Raw genomic sequence first — 14,799 nt, forward strand, 5'->3', positions numbered from 1 at the left:
GCAGAATGCTTTAGGTTCCTTAAGCAGAATTATAAAGAAGGGGATTCCATTTCAGTGTATGTCGCTGAATTGAAGAGATTGTCTGAGTACAGTCAGTTTGTAATGGGCTTAATCATGCACAAAGAGATCATTTAGTTCATGGAATCTTACAAGAAAGCTTTCAAAAATGGCTCCTAACTGAAGTACAACTTACATTTAAAAGGAGTTGAAATTGCTATTCAATGGAAACTGCAGAGTGAGACACAACTGAGCCAGGTATGACAGTGTGAACAAAATTGCAAAGTCTATACTGAAACTGGCAAGGCTGAACAAATAGTGTTACCTTCAGGACAGGGACTCACATTCAACAGATCAATGTGGGCTAAAAGCAAAAATTACAACAAGGTAGGGCACGTACAAAGAGTATGCCGGGCAGACAAAAATAAATGAACTACACAGGGAAGAGAAAAGCTAAACAATCAAAGTGCAGTTTCAAAAAGAGCACTGATCTACAAGCTGTTGATGAAAAATCTGATAAAGATGAGAGCGACATGGGACTGACTAGCCTTGAGATTTACAATGTGAAAACTAACCATAGCCAAGCAATATGGCTTACACCAGAAATGAATGGCAAATTAATTAAAATGGAATTGGACATATGTTTAGCTGTTTCAGTCACTCCACAAATTGAGTTTGAACAGCATTTCAAAGATACCAAACAGAAGCCTGCAGATATCCAACTAAGAATTTATACTGGAGAAAAGATAACTCCTGTGAGAATGACTTTTGCAACAGTGAAATATAACAACCAACAAACCACATTGAGCTTGTATGTGGTAAAAACAGGAGGACCAGCATTGTAGGGACATGATTGGCTGAGACAATTACAACTTGATTGGAGATCCACCCATCACTTGCACACCACATCTCTGCAATGAAGCCAACTAATTAAGAACGACACCTGATGATGCCACAACTGTCTCCATGCTGAACACCATGAACCATTGCCCAATAATGGATAAATAGGTGTTGGTGCCAACCTCCATATCTCTGGTTGGAAAGCAAATTGACCAAGGAAAGTAGTGGTTTGACAACAACAGATTTTGTAGGCAACATATCTGAGAAAGCTTCTGGTGTTAATCAGGCAGTTACTTGAAAAATGTGGCTTCGTGTTAAACAGTTTTTTTGTGCTGTTCTTCTCAATGACTCTGTGAAAGAGAGTTCAAGGAGCTTCAGGAAAGTTGCAAATATTTGGCTTTTGTGAGTATAAACAATCATGTACTACATCAAGTGGGAGATAAAAGAGTGCTTTTAAAATTAGATGCAAAGACCACAGCCCAGCTGGATGAATCGAAGGCCAAAAAGAGAGGATTCGATGGAGATATGAAAACAGGGGATTTTTCAGGTGATGTTGTGGATGAGGAAACCAAGAGGAGAGATCAGAGCATAAAAGGAGCAATAGAAGGATTAACAAGTCAATTCTCCAGTGAACTAAATGGAGCTCCCCAAGATCAAGATGCACAAACTAGAAGAAGAGAAAAGGAAGAGATAGAGAGAAAGAATGTAAACAAGAAAAGAGATTGATGTGAAAGAGAGAAGGAACATCAGAAGGAAAAAGAAAGGGATCAAAGTAGATGCAGAGAGAGAAAAGGAGAAGAAAGGTGTCCAGAGCTGAAAGAACCACTTCCTGCAGTCTCAGAGTCAACTCCTTCAACCACCATGGAGGAAGCCCCAGAACTTGAGATTGTTTTTATAGCCACAAGTCTCAACTGCCAAGCAAAGTGACTGCTCTTGTCAGAAAAGACATTATCCCACAAGAGTAAGAAAGCCTCCCTAGCGATTAAATCTTTAGGCCTGAATAGGATAATTTAACAATTTACCATTCTGTGGATGTCTGTACATAGTATATATAGCTGAGATGCATTCTCTATTTAATCTGAGTTTATAGCTAAGCACAGAGGAGTGTTGTGTATTTAATATTTTGATAATATCTGAGTAATTTTGTAAATATGCTGTTGATTAAGCATCCTTCCTTTGTTTAAATAATTCCTTATGCATTATATGTATAAATACGTGAATTGCATAGATCATCACACTACCATGTGATATGTACATGCTTCGCTTAAAGTAAACGTGAAGCTAGACCCGCGTTGTCTGACTCCTGTGCTTTCCCTTGAATTAGTTTATTGATTTGAAATTACAAAACAAAAGTTTCCTGGCTGAATGTAATGAGTATCACTGGAAAATTCTCGGTGAATTTAGCCAAAAACAATAGCATATCAGGATTATTCTGAGCTCATTCACTTTGGGAGTTCTCTTGAATGAGAATTTACATAATTTTGAATACCTTCTTAGGCACAACTATTCATAAATGCTCCTATCATTATATTTAACAATCCTTTAACCTCCTTTGCTATTTTTAATATCTAATCGCTCTTTCCTTTTGAAATCCCTTTGTTACTTCCCAGAATTACCTCTTCTGAATATCCCTTTGGGAGAATTTGTAATTAGCTTTTTGGTGTAATTAGTCCATTATACTAAAACAACCTTCACCAAAATGGTATATTACCTTCTCATTGGCTGCAAAAATGTTAGGTTACTCAAACTTCTTCCTGACACCAATTATTTATCTAGTGAATACTGAGTGTGTTCACATAAAACACCTTCAGCTTTATGTTTTTATCATTTATTCCCTTTTTAACATTATGTTAAGATATAATCTTATGAATATATGCTCTCTCACTTATTTCAGACTAGCTATCATTACCAATTTCACTATCATCATTTAAAGCTTTAGTTTTATTTTCTCTTTATTTCTCCTAACGTTAACCAGATATTTGGAGGGTGGCATATAACATTCCTTTGTTCAAGAAAGTAGAATAGGGATAACTTGGGGCTTATAGACCAGAAAGTCCATAAGAAGTGCTTTGGAAAAACTATTGGAGAAGATTCTTAGAGAAAGGATTTACAAGCTTTTAGAGAAACACAAATTTGGAATAGACATCATGGTTTTGTGATGGTCAGGTCATTCCTTCTGAGCTTGATTAAATTCCTTGAGGATGTGACTAAGCACATTGATGAATGTAGAGCTGTGGATGTGGTGTGTATCAATTTCAGTAAGGTGTTTGATAAATATCAAAGCTGCTGGAACAGGACTAATACTCGTAAGAGGAACTTCTAAGTCTTTGTTTAGAAGATAACATTGTTCTGATGACCTGTTGTCACTGATTAAGACTCTTATTCATCCTCCGTTCTTTGTTGCTTCTAGTTCTTAACAGTCTACCAGCTATTAATAGCCCAGTCTGAATGTTTTGTAATAAAATATGGTCTTGTCCTATTGCTAGAAATAAAATAGTTAATCAACTCTGTAATGACACTGTCATGACAGCAACCCCAATATCAGCAAAAAAAAGTAGAAACATAGAAACGTAGAAAACCTGCAGCACAATACAGGCCCTTCGGCCCACAAAGCTGTGCCGAACATGTCCTTACCTTAGAAATTACCTAGGGTTACCCATAGCCCTCTATTTTTCTAAGTTCCATGTATTCATCCAGGAGTCTCTTAAAAGACCCTATCGTTTCTGCCTCCACCACTGCTACCAACAGCCCATTTCACGCTCTCACTACTCTCTGTGTAAAAAAAATCTGACTTCTCCTCTGTACCTACTTCCAAGCACCTTAAAACTGTGCCCTCTCGTGCTAGCCATTTCATCCCTGGAATAAAGCCTTTGACTATCCACATGATCAATGCCTCTCGTTATCTCATCATGTTTATTTTTGTAAACATTCTTTACTGTCCATCCTTGGTTGGCCCTGAAATGGTTACAGAGATCCACTCCACTCCCTAAACTGGTGTAGTCTGTGTGTTGAAAGTTTGCCATGGTATTGCTTCATGGAAAGGTCTGGGATCATGACCCAGTATCCAAAATGCTGTATTTACAAGACAGAGTGATCCATTTGTAAAACTCCCATAATCTGTGATCCAATTATTCAGAAATTCCAGTGGTTTGGCAGAGTGTTTGCAATTTCCAAGGCTTTCTTCTGTGCTGTCTTCCACCTCCCCAGACCCTAGTTCCTGCACTTCCTGAGCAGTCACCAGAACAACAGTCCCTGCATTCTCTGAACATTTACTGGAGTTAGAGTACAGTTAGACGAGAAGCTAGACTGGACTGCCAACACAGATGCCTTGTGCAGGAAGGCACAGAGTCGACTGTACTTCCTTAGAAGGTTGGCATCATTCAATGTCTGTAGTGAGATGCTGAAGATGTTCTATAGGTCAGTTGTGGAGAGCGCCCTCTTCTTTGTGGTGGCGTGTTGGGGAGGAAGCATTAAGAAGAGGGACGCCTCAAGTCTTAATAAGCTGGTAAGGAAGGCGGGCTCTGTCGTGGGCAAAGTACTGGAGAGTTTAACATCGGTAGCTGAGCGAAGGGCACTGAGTAGGTTACGGTTAATTATGGAAAACTCTGAGCATCCTCTACATAGCACCATCCAGAGACAGAGAAGCAGTTTCAGCGACAGGTTACTATCGATGCAATGCTCCTCAGACAGGATGAAGAGGTCAATACTCCCCAATGCCATTAGGCTTTACAATTCAACCGCCAGGTCTTAAGAACTTTTTAAAAGCTATTATTAATGCTTTTTGAGATAGTGATTTAGATGCATATCATATTTTTTACTGAGTTAAGTATTGTATGTAATTAATTTTGCTACAACAAGTGTATGGGACATTGGAAAAAAAGTTGAATTTCCCAATGGGGATGAATAAAGTATCTATCTATCTATCTATCTATTCTCCCTTCACCAGTACCCTGTTTTTATCCTCTCTTCCTGCTCAGTACTCATTTCCTGTGCTCCCTTCCTCTTACTGGACATCTGGATCCACATGCACTGTAGTTAAATGAAGTGTTGGCCTTCATTAGCTGGGGGATTTAGTTCAAGAGCTGCAAGGCCCTGGTTTAGTTCATTGCAGACCCTGGTTAGCCACACTTGGAGTATTTTGTTCAGTTCTGGTTGCCTCATTTTAGGGAGGATGTGGAAACTTTAGAGAAGGTGCAGAGGCGATTTACTGCCTGTGTTAGAGAACTTGTCTTATAAGGATAGGTTGAGGATGCTAAGTCTGTTCTCTTTAGAGCTAAAGAGGATGAGAGGTGATTCGATAGAGGTGTATAAGATGATAGGACGTGTAGATAGAGTACACAGCCAAAGACATTCTTCCAGGGTAGAAATGGCTAATACCAGTGAGCATCATTTTAAGGTGATTAGAGGAAAGCATAGGGTGTCAGAGGTAGATATTTTATACAGAGAATGGTAGGTGTGTGGAACGCACTGCCAAGGGTATTGGTAGAGAGAGATACATTAGTGACATTTAAGCAGCTCGTAGATAAGGACATGGGTGAAAGAAACTGGAGTGCGATGGGGAAGGAAGGGCTAGAATAATTTTAGAATAGGGTAAAAGTTCAGCACAACACCGTGAGCCAATATGCTGTAATGTTCTATGTTTCCTTTAAACTCCCCTGGTTCTGTCGAACATGCTGTATTGAAACTTCATATGTTCAATTAAACGTTAGTCTGTCACATCTTTTACAAAACTAATTTAAATGTATACTGGAGTGTAATTAAATTAACGTCCAATAATGCTACTTTGGCATGACAAAGTCCCAAGCGTGCTGGATTAACATAATTTTACTAGCATACTGATTCCATGCATCTGCTTTGCCAGGATTGTTCTGGAAGCTGATGAAGATGATTTTTAAATGTCCAGCAAAACATTTGCTCTGGATCCTTTAGATGTGCTCATGATGGAAGAAAGGGAAAGACTGTTGAATGTGGTGTGGCAGTGGATGTCAGATTAGATAGCAACCTCTTTAAAATCAGGAGGCTCCACGCAACCACCAAACTCCACAGAGAACGGGTCCTGGAGCTGCAGTCTGCAGATGACTGTGCTCTTGTGGCCCACACTCTGGAGGATCTTCACACTGTCCTTGCTGTGGCGGTGAGAGCGTACAGCGGGATGGGGCTGACCGTCAATGCCACCAAGACAGAACTGGTTTGCCAATGGAGTGCCAGTGTCCCACCCACCCTACCTGCCTTCGCCGTTGGTGATGGAAAGCTGTCAGTAGTACCATCTTTCAAATATCTGGGAAGCATTCTCTCTGAGGATAGCGGCATTGACAACGACATCCAGAGCCACATTAAACAGGCATCAGCTGCCTTTGGGAGACTTCAGCGTAGAGTCTTTCAGAACAGGAGCCTTCGTCCCTCCACAAAGGTCACCGTATACCAAGCGGTCTGTGTCACCACCCTCCTTTATGGCTGTGAAGCTTGGGTAACCTACAGCCGTCACATCAAGTCCTTGGAGCGCTTCCACATGAGCTGCCTTCAGCGCATCCTGGGAATTACTTGGCGTGAGCGGGTGCATCACACTGAAATACTTGTAAAGACCAACTGCAGAAGTTTTGAGGCCATGATCACCCAGTATCAGCTGCAGTGGCTGGGGCATGTGATAAGGATGCCCCCATGTCGGCTACCCCGCAGAGTGTTATACGGCCAGCTACATCATGGTCGACGCTCAGCTGGAGGGCCAAAGAAGCACTATAAGGATCAGATGAAGAATGCTTTAAGGAAGTGCAAGATCAGACCTGAGGACCTGGAGGATGTTGCTGTTGACCGTAACACTTCGCAACAGCTGTGTAGGGATGGGGTTCATAATCTAAAGATGGAAAGAACAACCAGAAGACAGCTGAAGAGAGCCAGGAGAAATGCAGCCATGGTTGTCATCACTACCACCACTACCACATGCACATGTCCCACCTGCAATAGAGCTTGTGGGTCCAGGATAGGACTGTATAGTCATCAAAGATCTCACTGTTAAAGGAGTGGATGTCGTCATTGGATTCCGATGGACAACCGAAGAGAGAAGAGAGGTGTTTTGGATACTGTACTAGCAGGTTACTTTAACTTGAATGCCATGCGAATATTGTTACAGCTTCAGAATCAGAATCAGGTTTATTATCACTGGCATGTGTTGGGAAATTGGTTAATTTAGCAGCAGCAGTTCAATGCAATACATAATATAGAAGAAGAAAAAATAAAATAATAATAAATAAATGTATAAATTACAGTAAACATATATTGAATAGATTAGAAATTGTGCAAAAACAGAAATAAAATATATTAAAAAAGTAAAGTAGTATTCACAGGTTCAATGTCCATTTAGAAATTGGATAACAGAGGGGAAGAAGCTGTTCCTGAATCGCTGAGTGTGCGTCTTCAGGCTTCTGTACCTCCTACCCGATGGCAACAGTGAGAAAAGGGCATGTCCTGGGTGCTGGAGGTCCTTAATAATGGAAGCTGCCTTTCTAAGACACCGCTCCTTGAAGATGTCCAGGATTCTTTGTAGGCTAGTGCCCAAGATGGAGCTGACTAAATGTACAACCCTCTGCAGCTTCTTTTGGACCTGTGCAGTAGCCCCTTCACATCAGACAGTGATGCAGCCTGTCAGAATGCTGTCCACGGTACATCTGTAGAAGGTGTTCCAGCACCCCCATCTGATGTTTTGCTTTGTAGATGATGCAAGAGCTGAGTCACATGTCAAGCACTCTGCTCTAATAGCCGCAACATTAACCTCAGCATTTCGGGTCATTACAGATTTTCCAGATTATTGATTTTGCAGGCCTTGGTAATGATATCTATTAAGGTGTCAAGAGCTTACATGCTTTTTTTCAAGGTTTTCAAGACACAGAATATAGAGTGCAGAAGACATAACAAATTACTTTATAACAATTCATATCCGAATGACTCACTATTGTTTTGGAAAATTGGCAACCGGATACTAATGATATATTCTTGGGGAATTTGAAGTGAGAGATCACTTCCAAATGAGTTTTTGGAAAATTGTGACCCAATGCTGTCAAAGGTTATTCTGGAGAAATTGGGAGCCAGAGAACAACACATATGTTTTGGTGAACTGGGAGTTACAGTTTGGAAGGAAGGATGAGTAAATTGCTTTGGGAGAACTGAGATTTTGAGAGATCAGTGAAGTATTTTCTGTAACAAATTGGAAGCTAGAAATCAGCAGAAGGAGGAAAAATTCAAGCAAAAGAGGCAAATAGAGAGCGTCAGAGAAGACTGGCAGTAGATTTTAAAGTATATCTGAATCCAATCTATGCATGTGTGAAAAGAGGTTTTTAAGAGAGGTTGACTAAATAACAGAGACCAAAATTTGAGGCGGGGTATATGAATATTTTCACTATTTTTTATTGAGGAAGAATTTGCAGCTGAAGTCTCATCAAAAGAAGATGTTGGGATTCTGGAATGCTAAATATTAACAAAGAGGTGATATTAGAGGGGCTAGTTTCACTTAAGCTGGACAAATTATCTGATCAAGATGGGATGTATTCTAGGTTGCTGTGGAAAGCAAGGGATAAAATTACGGAGACCCTGGCCGTAATCTTCTAGGCATCTATAGGTGGTACCTGAGGACTGGAAAATGTCAAATGTTACACCCTTATTCAAAAAGAAACATGCAGTAACTTCAAGGCATCAGTTTAACATCAGAGTGTTCAAGAGAGTTGAAGAATCAATAAACAAGGATAGAATTAGCATGAAGGCGTACATTTCTCACTGAAAGCCTGCAGATATTTGTTAAAAAATGCTTGGGCTGGAGGGAAATGTGGATAAGGTGCCTGGATAGCTGGGCCAGTATTTTTCTTTGAACGTGTTAATGACTCAGTCTTGTTTGCACAGAGAACCATTTACTTATTTGCAGATGAAACAAAATTTGAGAGTATAGTGAATTTTCAACAGCATGGTTGTGGATTTGAGGGAAATGGAGATAGTTCGGTGGAATGGTAGTATACGTAACAAATATGACATTTTGCTAGCAAGAAAAAGAAAAGAAAAAATAACTGCATAAAGGAATACAAGAACCATTGAACTCATTGAAACCTACCGAATGTTGAAAGGCTTAAATAGAGTGGATGTGGAGAGGATGTTTCCTATAGTGGGGCATTATAGGACCAGAGGGCACAGCAGCAGAATAGAAAAATGTCACTTTCGAACAGAGATGAGGAGGAATTTCTTTAGCCAGAAGGTGGTGAATCTGTGGAATTTGTTGCCATCGGCAGCTGTGGAGGCCAGGTTATTGGGTGAATTTAAAGTCGAGGTTGAGAGGTCGGGGCATGAAATGTTATGGGGAGAGGGCAGGAGAACGGGATTAAGAGGGAAATGGATCAGCCACGATGAAATGGCAGAGCAGACTTGATGAGCTAAATGGCCTAATTGTGCTCCTATGTCTTATGGCCTTATGGTCTAACAAAGACACTTGGGGGTACTCATTGTAAGTTATGGACAAAGTTGAGAAAGTAGTTAAAGCACCATACACAATCATGGGTTTTATAAGTAGTGCCACAGAGGATGAGATAACATTTTTAAATTTTATCATAAAAGTGTTTTGTCCATAATTGGAATTCTGGATGCTACACTTTAGATAAGATTAGTAGCTTTAGTGTGTGCAGAAATGATTTCAGAAAATGATCCTAGAGAAGAGGGAGTTCATTTATTCAGATGGATTGGAGAAATTCGGGTTGTTCTTAGACCAGAGGAGATTAAGAGGAGATCTCATAGCTGTACTAACAAACATGAAGGGTGCACAGGGGAGTAGAGAGAGGGAGAAATTATTTTCATTGGCAAAGATGTCAAGAACCATAAATTGTTGGTATTTGCCAAAAGAACCAGAAGTAGCATGAGGGAAATTATGTTTTTCTGTGAGTGGTTGGGCTCAGGGGTATGTAGCCTGGAGTATCAGCAGAGGTAGATTTGACTGCAGTATTCAAATGAGAAATAGCTGACAATTTGAATGGAAGGTTCGCAGGGCTATCAAGAGAGCCTATCGAGTCTGCTCCACCAGGCAATCATGGGCTGATCCAATTCTTCCAGTCATCCCAACTCCCCTGCCTTCTCCCCATACCCTTTGATGCCCTGGCTAATCAAGAACCTATCTATCTCTGCTTTAAATTTACCTAATGACTTGGTCTCCACAGCTGCTCGTAGCAGCAAATCCCATAGATTTATCACTCTCTGACTAAAGTAATTTCTTTGCATCTTTGTTCTAAATGAACATCCTTCAATCCTAAAGTCATGCCCTCTTGTCCTAGAATCCCCTACCATGGGAACTATCTTTGCTATATCTAATCTGCTCAGGCCTTTTAACATTCAGAATGTTTTTATGAGGTCCCCCATCACTCTTCTGAACTCCAGGGAATACAGCCCAAGAACTGCCAGACTTTCCTCATATGATCTCACCAAAATAATGAGAGAACTTACACTAACTGCTATCAAAATGTCATGATTTTAAATGCTTTGCTAATAATGTTTAGAGTGTTCCTATTGTGTCTTTCTAGGATTAAGAATGTGTCAATGAGTGCCTGAAAAGAAATTAGATTCTACTTGGGGAAACAAGTTTAATTATTTGCTGAAGAACGATGCAATATATTATACCAAGTGGGCAACAAAATGCTTGTTCTTATTCTTCAATACAAAATATGGATGAATGTTCTTCACAGAAGAACTTTAGCATATTCAAGGTAATTGTATGAAGCATTCTGAATAAAATCAAATTACTGAATGAATGAAATATGGAATCTACACTTTGCTAATATAAATCCTGTGTGTTCCTGAAATAATCCAGATTTAATCCTTAAATCTTTCAAAAATGAGAAAAGATTGAACTCTTTATGTGTGAGTAGGTAATTAAGATGCTTAATTGTATTCTTAGCTGGTTGACCATGGTGATATAACACGGATTGAAAAGTTAATGGAAGTAGATGGTGACTGCCTGAGCCGAATGGATGAGCATAAATCAACCCCATTGCATCACGCTGCTGGAGCAGGTCACCATAACATCTTGACATTAATCATTGAACATACGGACCCTGAAGGTAAGTGGTCACTAGGTAAAATAAGTTAAAAATAAAAGGACAGTTTTTTTACATTGTATGCAGTTTATAAGGGGATAATTTCACATTTCCACCCTGCAGAGGATGCACTTATAGCCATTTGACATCCTACGTTACACGAAGACAGGTTTGAAAAGACCGTGTGAACCATGGTGACAAAATCCTTTCTTAGATGGCACCTTAATATAGGCTGAATCACAATTTCAAACTTTACAGCAAAAGCTGGCAGTGGACAGTGTTAACACTGCAGGAAACTTGGATATTCCATGGAAGTGCAAACTTGTTTTTATTTTAAACTGTTCCTGTGAACCAAGCATTCCTCATATGGTAGTCGAAAGTGTCTAGTGGAGTTCAATTTCATTACTGGCCCGAACATAATTTCCACCTTCATAGGGAAAGAGTGGGACATCTAGTCTTAAAATGAAACTGGCACACTGAGACCAGCGGGCATCCCTTTTCTGCTTCTGTTTCCCAAAAACTTTACCAGCCCAGTTATTCAGCTGCTGCGGGGGGTGGGGGGGAGCAAAAAAATGGTTTAGAGAGAAGGGAAAAGAAAAAAAAGGGAAAAAGGATAATTAAACTCCGGCATGAATGGTTCCAAACCCAGATGTGAAAGGAGGTGGGTTGGGCATGGGGCGAGCAACTCCATCCCGGGAAAAACCCAGTGCTACAGAAACACCAGCAGAAGCTCTAAAGACCTCATTCCTGGGCAAGGAAGGGTACATCAAGAAGATGGGTTACACCTGGAGGCAACACTAAAGACAGGCCCAGGATCGAGGACCCTGGTGAGCCACTGTCAGTGGCCTTATCCCTAGTGGGTAGTAAGTACTGTTGCCTTCTAGTCCACTTGAGGCCAACGAACACTGGAGAAAGACCTATTCTCAAATACATTGTAAAAGTAACGCCACATAGATTCATAGAGAGCTACAGCACAGAAACAGACCTTTTGGCCCATCTGGCCCATGCTGACCTATTTCTCTGTCTAGTTCTACCTGCTCCCGGTCCATAGACTTCAATATCCTTTTCTCCCATGTACCTATCCAAACTTCCCTGGGATGTTGCAATCGAACCCACATCCACTTCTGAAGGCAGCTCATTTCACATGAGCGTCACCCTTTGAGTGAAGAAGCTTCCCCTTGGATTTCTCTTAATTATTTCACATTTCACTCTGAACCTATAATTGTAGTTCTGGTCTTGCCTAACCTCGGGGGAGAAAAGTCTGCGTGTTATTTACCCTATCTATACCCCACACAATTGTGTATATCTCTATAAGAACTGTATTCACTCTCTGCACTCCAGGGAATAAATCCCTAATCTTTTCAACCTTTGTCTATAACTCAAGTCCTCATATTTTCATTTAATGATTTTACATTAACTTTCTGCTGATGGAGTATTGGTTTCTGTCAAGTCAGTAGGGTCATAAACTTATCACCGTGTTGTATGTGTGCACTCATGTTTGCAATTTATAAAATTTATTACCTCTGACATCCAGTGCACTCTAGATTAAATTGAGTTCTTATGGATGTGACTTTACCCATTCAAGTCATTATATATATTAACAGAATAACACTGAGCACAAAGAAGGCAATTCTTCTGAGGTTCATTCCGACTTTGATTCATGAATGCAATAGACGCAAAGTATATTTGTAAAAATGTTGTATGCCACTGGAATATCTCAAAATTAGTTGTGCTCAGATGGATGCCCAGGGTGGTGTTGCACATTTTCAAAATTTCCTGTGATGGGCAGAGTTTAGTGGCTAGTGGTGGAGAGGGCAACAGGAGCCTTTGTTTGGCGGTTGTTTGGCGGGACTGGGGTCAAGGCTCAGGAGAGTGGTGCATGGAAAAATTGAGAGAAGTGCTTCTCGGGTTTAGGAGTGGCAGTGGGTAAGTGGGAGATTAGAAAATTTAAGATCAGGAGCTAGAGTAGTTAGGAAAGTTTGAGAAGAGAGGGAATTGCTGGATGGGCAACTGTGAATAGGAAATGTTAATGGATCATTTATCTAATTAATTCTGATTTGGACATTTATTTTATAGCAAAGAAGTGCCAAAAGAGAGAAAAAATGATTTTACTTTGAAAACATTCACCCTAATCTACCCTGCCTCTACTCCATTCAGGATCCCAAACAATCCTTCCGGGTGAGGCAACAATTCACCTGCGAGTCAGCTGGGGGGTCTTCTACTGCATCTGGTTCTCCTTGTGTGCCCCTTTCCACATCGGTAAGACCCGATGGAGAGTGGGGTACTGCTTTGTCGAGCATATTCGCTCCATCTACAACAAGCAGGATGTCCCAGCGGCAAACCGTTTTAATTCCACTGCCCATTTCCATTCTGAGATGTTGGTCCGCGCCCTTGTCTCTGCCACCATGATGAGGCCACTCTCAGGGAGGAGAAGCACACTTCATGTTGTGTCAGGGCAGCCTCCAACCTAAGGACTTTTGTTTAAATCATTTGTTTGTTGTGCTACATGAAAGCTTCCGTAAACATATGTATTGGACTGAATTTATATCTTAAGTTTTAGTTTAAAAGATATTCCTTGATATCAGATTAATAAGTTGATTCGGTCTGCTGAAAAGGGGTTTAGTGCAAAAAATACTATTAGTCAATGCTTTTAGGCAATTGATTCAATTTTAGAAAACTGAAAATGACTTTAAAAATGTATGCAGGTATTAGTTTCATTGGTGTTCAGTGCTCATTTTCTGAGTAGATTAAACAATAATATTTAATAGCTTTTAAAAGGGCAAAGAAAATTTGTGCTTAGCCACGAACAAAAACACTTTGCTTTAAAAGCATCCTCTAAGACCCACTCAAATGAACACAGCAGAGGAGACTGATTTTTATCTGGGATGGGACTTCTGGGCTGCTCTCGTTTTATATGCAATGACTTACAAACATGCATCAAAAATTATAATAAAGGGATTTGTGCTGAATGGATTTTTGATTTAAAAACATTGCTTCTTTTGTCCTGTGGCTAATGTTAGCTGAATTGCATTAGGGACATGATTATAAACCCATGGAAGTTCCTGTCCTTGATGTGTATGTACAGTTTGTCCATACCATCCTCCTGCCATGTCAAGCTGAAGAAATAGCTTTTATGTAAAATTTGAAAGGGGCTTCAAAATGAAGCTTAATCTGTATTCAGCATGAGGTCAATGTCCTGAGCTGATAGATAGACACAGATAGACTGAAAGCACAGGGTGCTGGTCAGAACAAGAGCTGATTTAACTCGTTCTCTATGATGGTCATCTGCATGGCGCTGAGGCTATGAAGACTGCCCCAGCTGCTACATGATAAACTGATTAACAAGGCTTTGGTCCTACTCCAGGCTTCAGATCTGAGGACTCAATTTTGGTTCAGAATGCTATTTCAATTGTTTGCAAGATTTGTATTTTTGCTTTCTCTTGCCTATTGAATGTTGGTCTTTTATTTTTTAAATATATTTTATTTTGTTTCTTTAAATTGGGATCTTTTGAGTTTCTTGCTTTGTGGCTACCTGTGAGCAAGCAAATCTCAAGGTTGTATAAATATACATTCTTTGATAATAAATAACTCTCGAATGAACACAAGATTGGTGTCATGATCTCTGGTCTAAAGACACATTGTTGTGATCCTATGATAAATTGAGGTTTGTTTCCTTTCCCAGTACTGAATGTCATTGATTCCAATGGAAACACGCCTTTGCACTGGGCTGCAGAAAAAAATCAAGCGCATATTGTACAAACTCTACTCGACAGAGGTGCAAACCCTAACATTCTGAACAATATGTATCTATCACCTCTTCACGTGGCTTTGTCTTTAAATCATAATGCGGTGGTGAAGGTAAGATAATTAAATTCTATCATCTTGTGACTGCTATTCTTGTGCATGT

At 40.1% G+C, this 14,799-nt stretch overlaps 1 protein-coding gene across 4 annotated transcripts in view; it reads left to right on the forward strand.

The window, feature by feature from the left end:
- LOC140725297 (transient receptor potential cation channel subfamily A member 1-like) overlaps positions 1 to 14,799 on the forward strand; it is a 119,726-nt gene that overhangs the window by 14,546 nt on the left and 90,381 nt on the right. For all 4 annotated transcript variants that reach the window (XM_073040594.1, XM_073040620.1, XM_073040603.1 and 1 more), the window contains 3 exons: positions 10,380 to 10,562; positions 10,754 to 10,916; positions 14,575 to 14,750. In XM_073040594.1, the coding sequence (XP_072896695.1) occupies positions 10,461 to 10,562; positions 10,754 to 10,916; positions 14,575 to 14,750 (441 nt within the window). In that variant the 5' untranslated portion in view covers positions 10,380 to 10,460. The remainder of the gene's footprint in view (positions 1 to 10,379; positions 10,563 to 10,753; positions 10,917 to 14,574; positions 14,751 to 14,799) is intronic.

Source organism: Hemitrygon akajei, chromosome 1, assembly GCF_048418815.1.
Source record: "Hemitrygon akajei chromosome 1, sHemAka1.3, whole genome shotgun sequence".
Lineage (NCBI taxonomy): Eukaryota > Metazoa > Chordata > Chondrichthyes > Myliobatiformes > Dasyatidae > Hemitrygon > Hemitrygon akajei.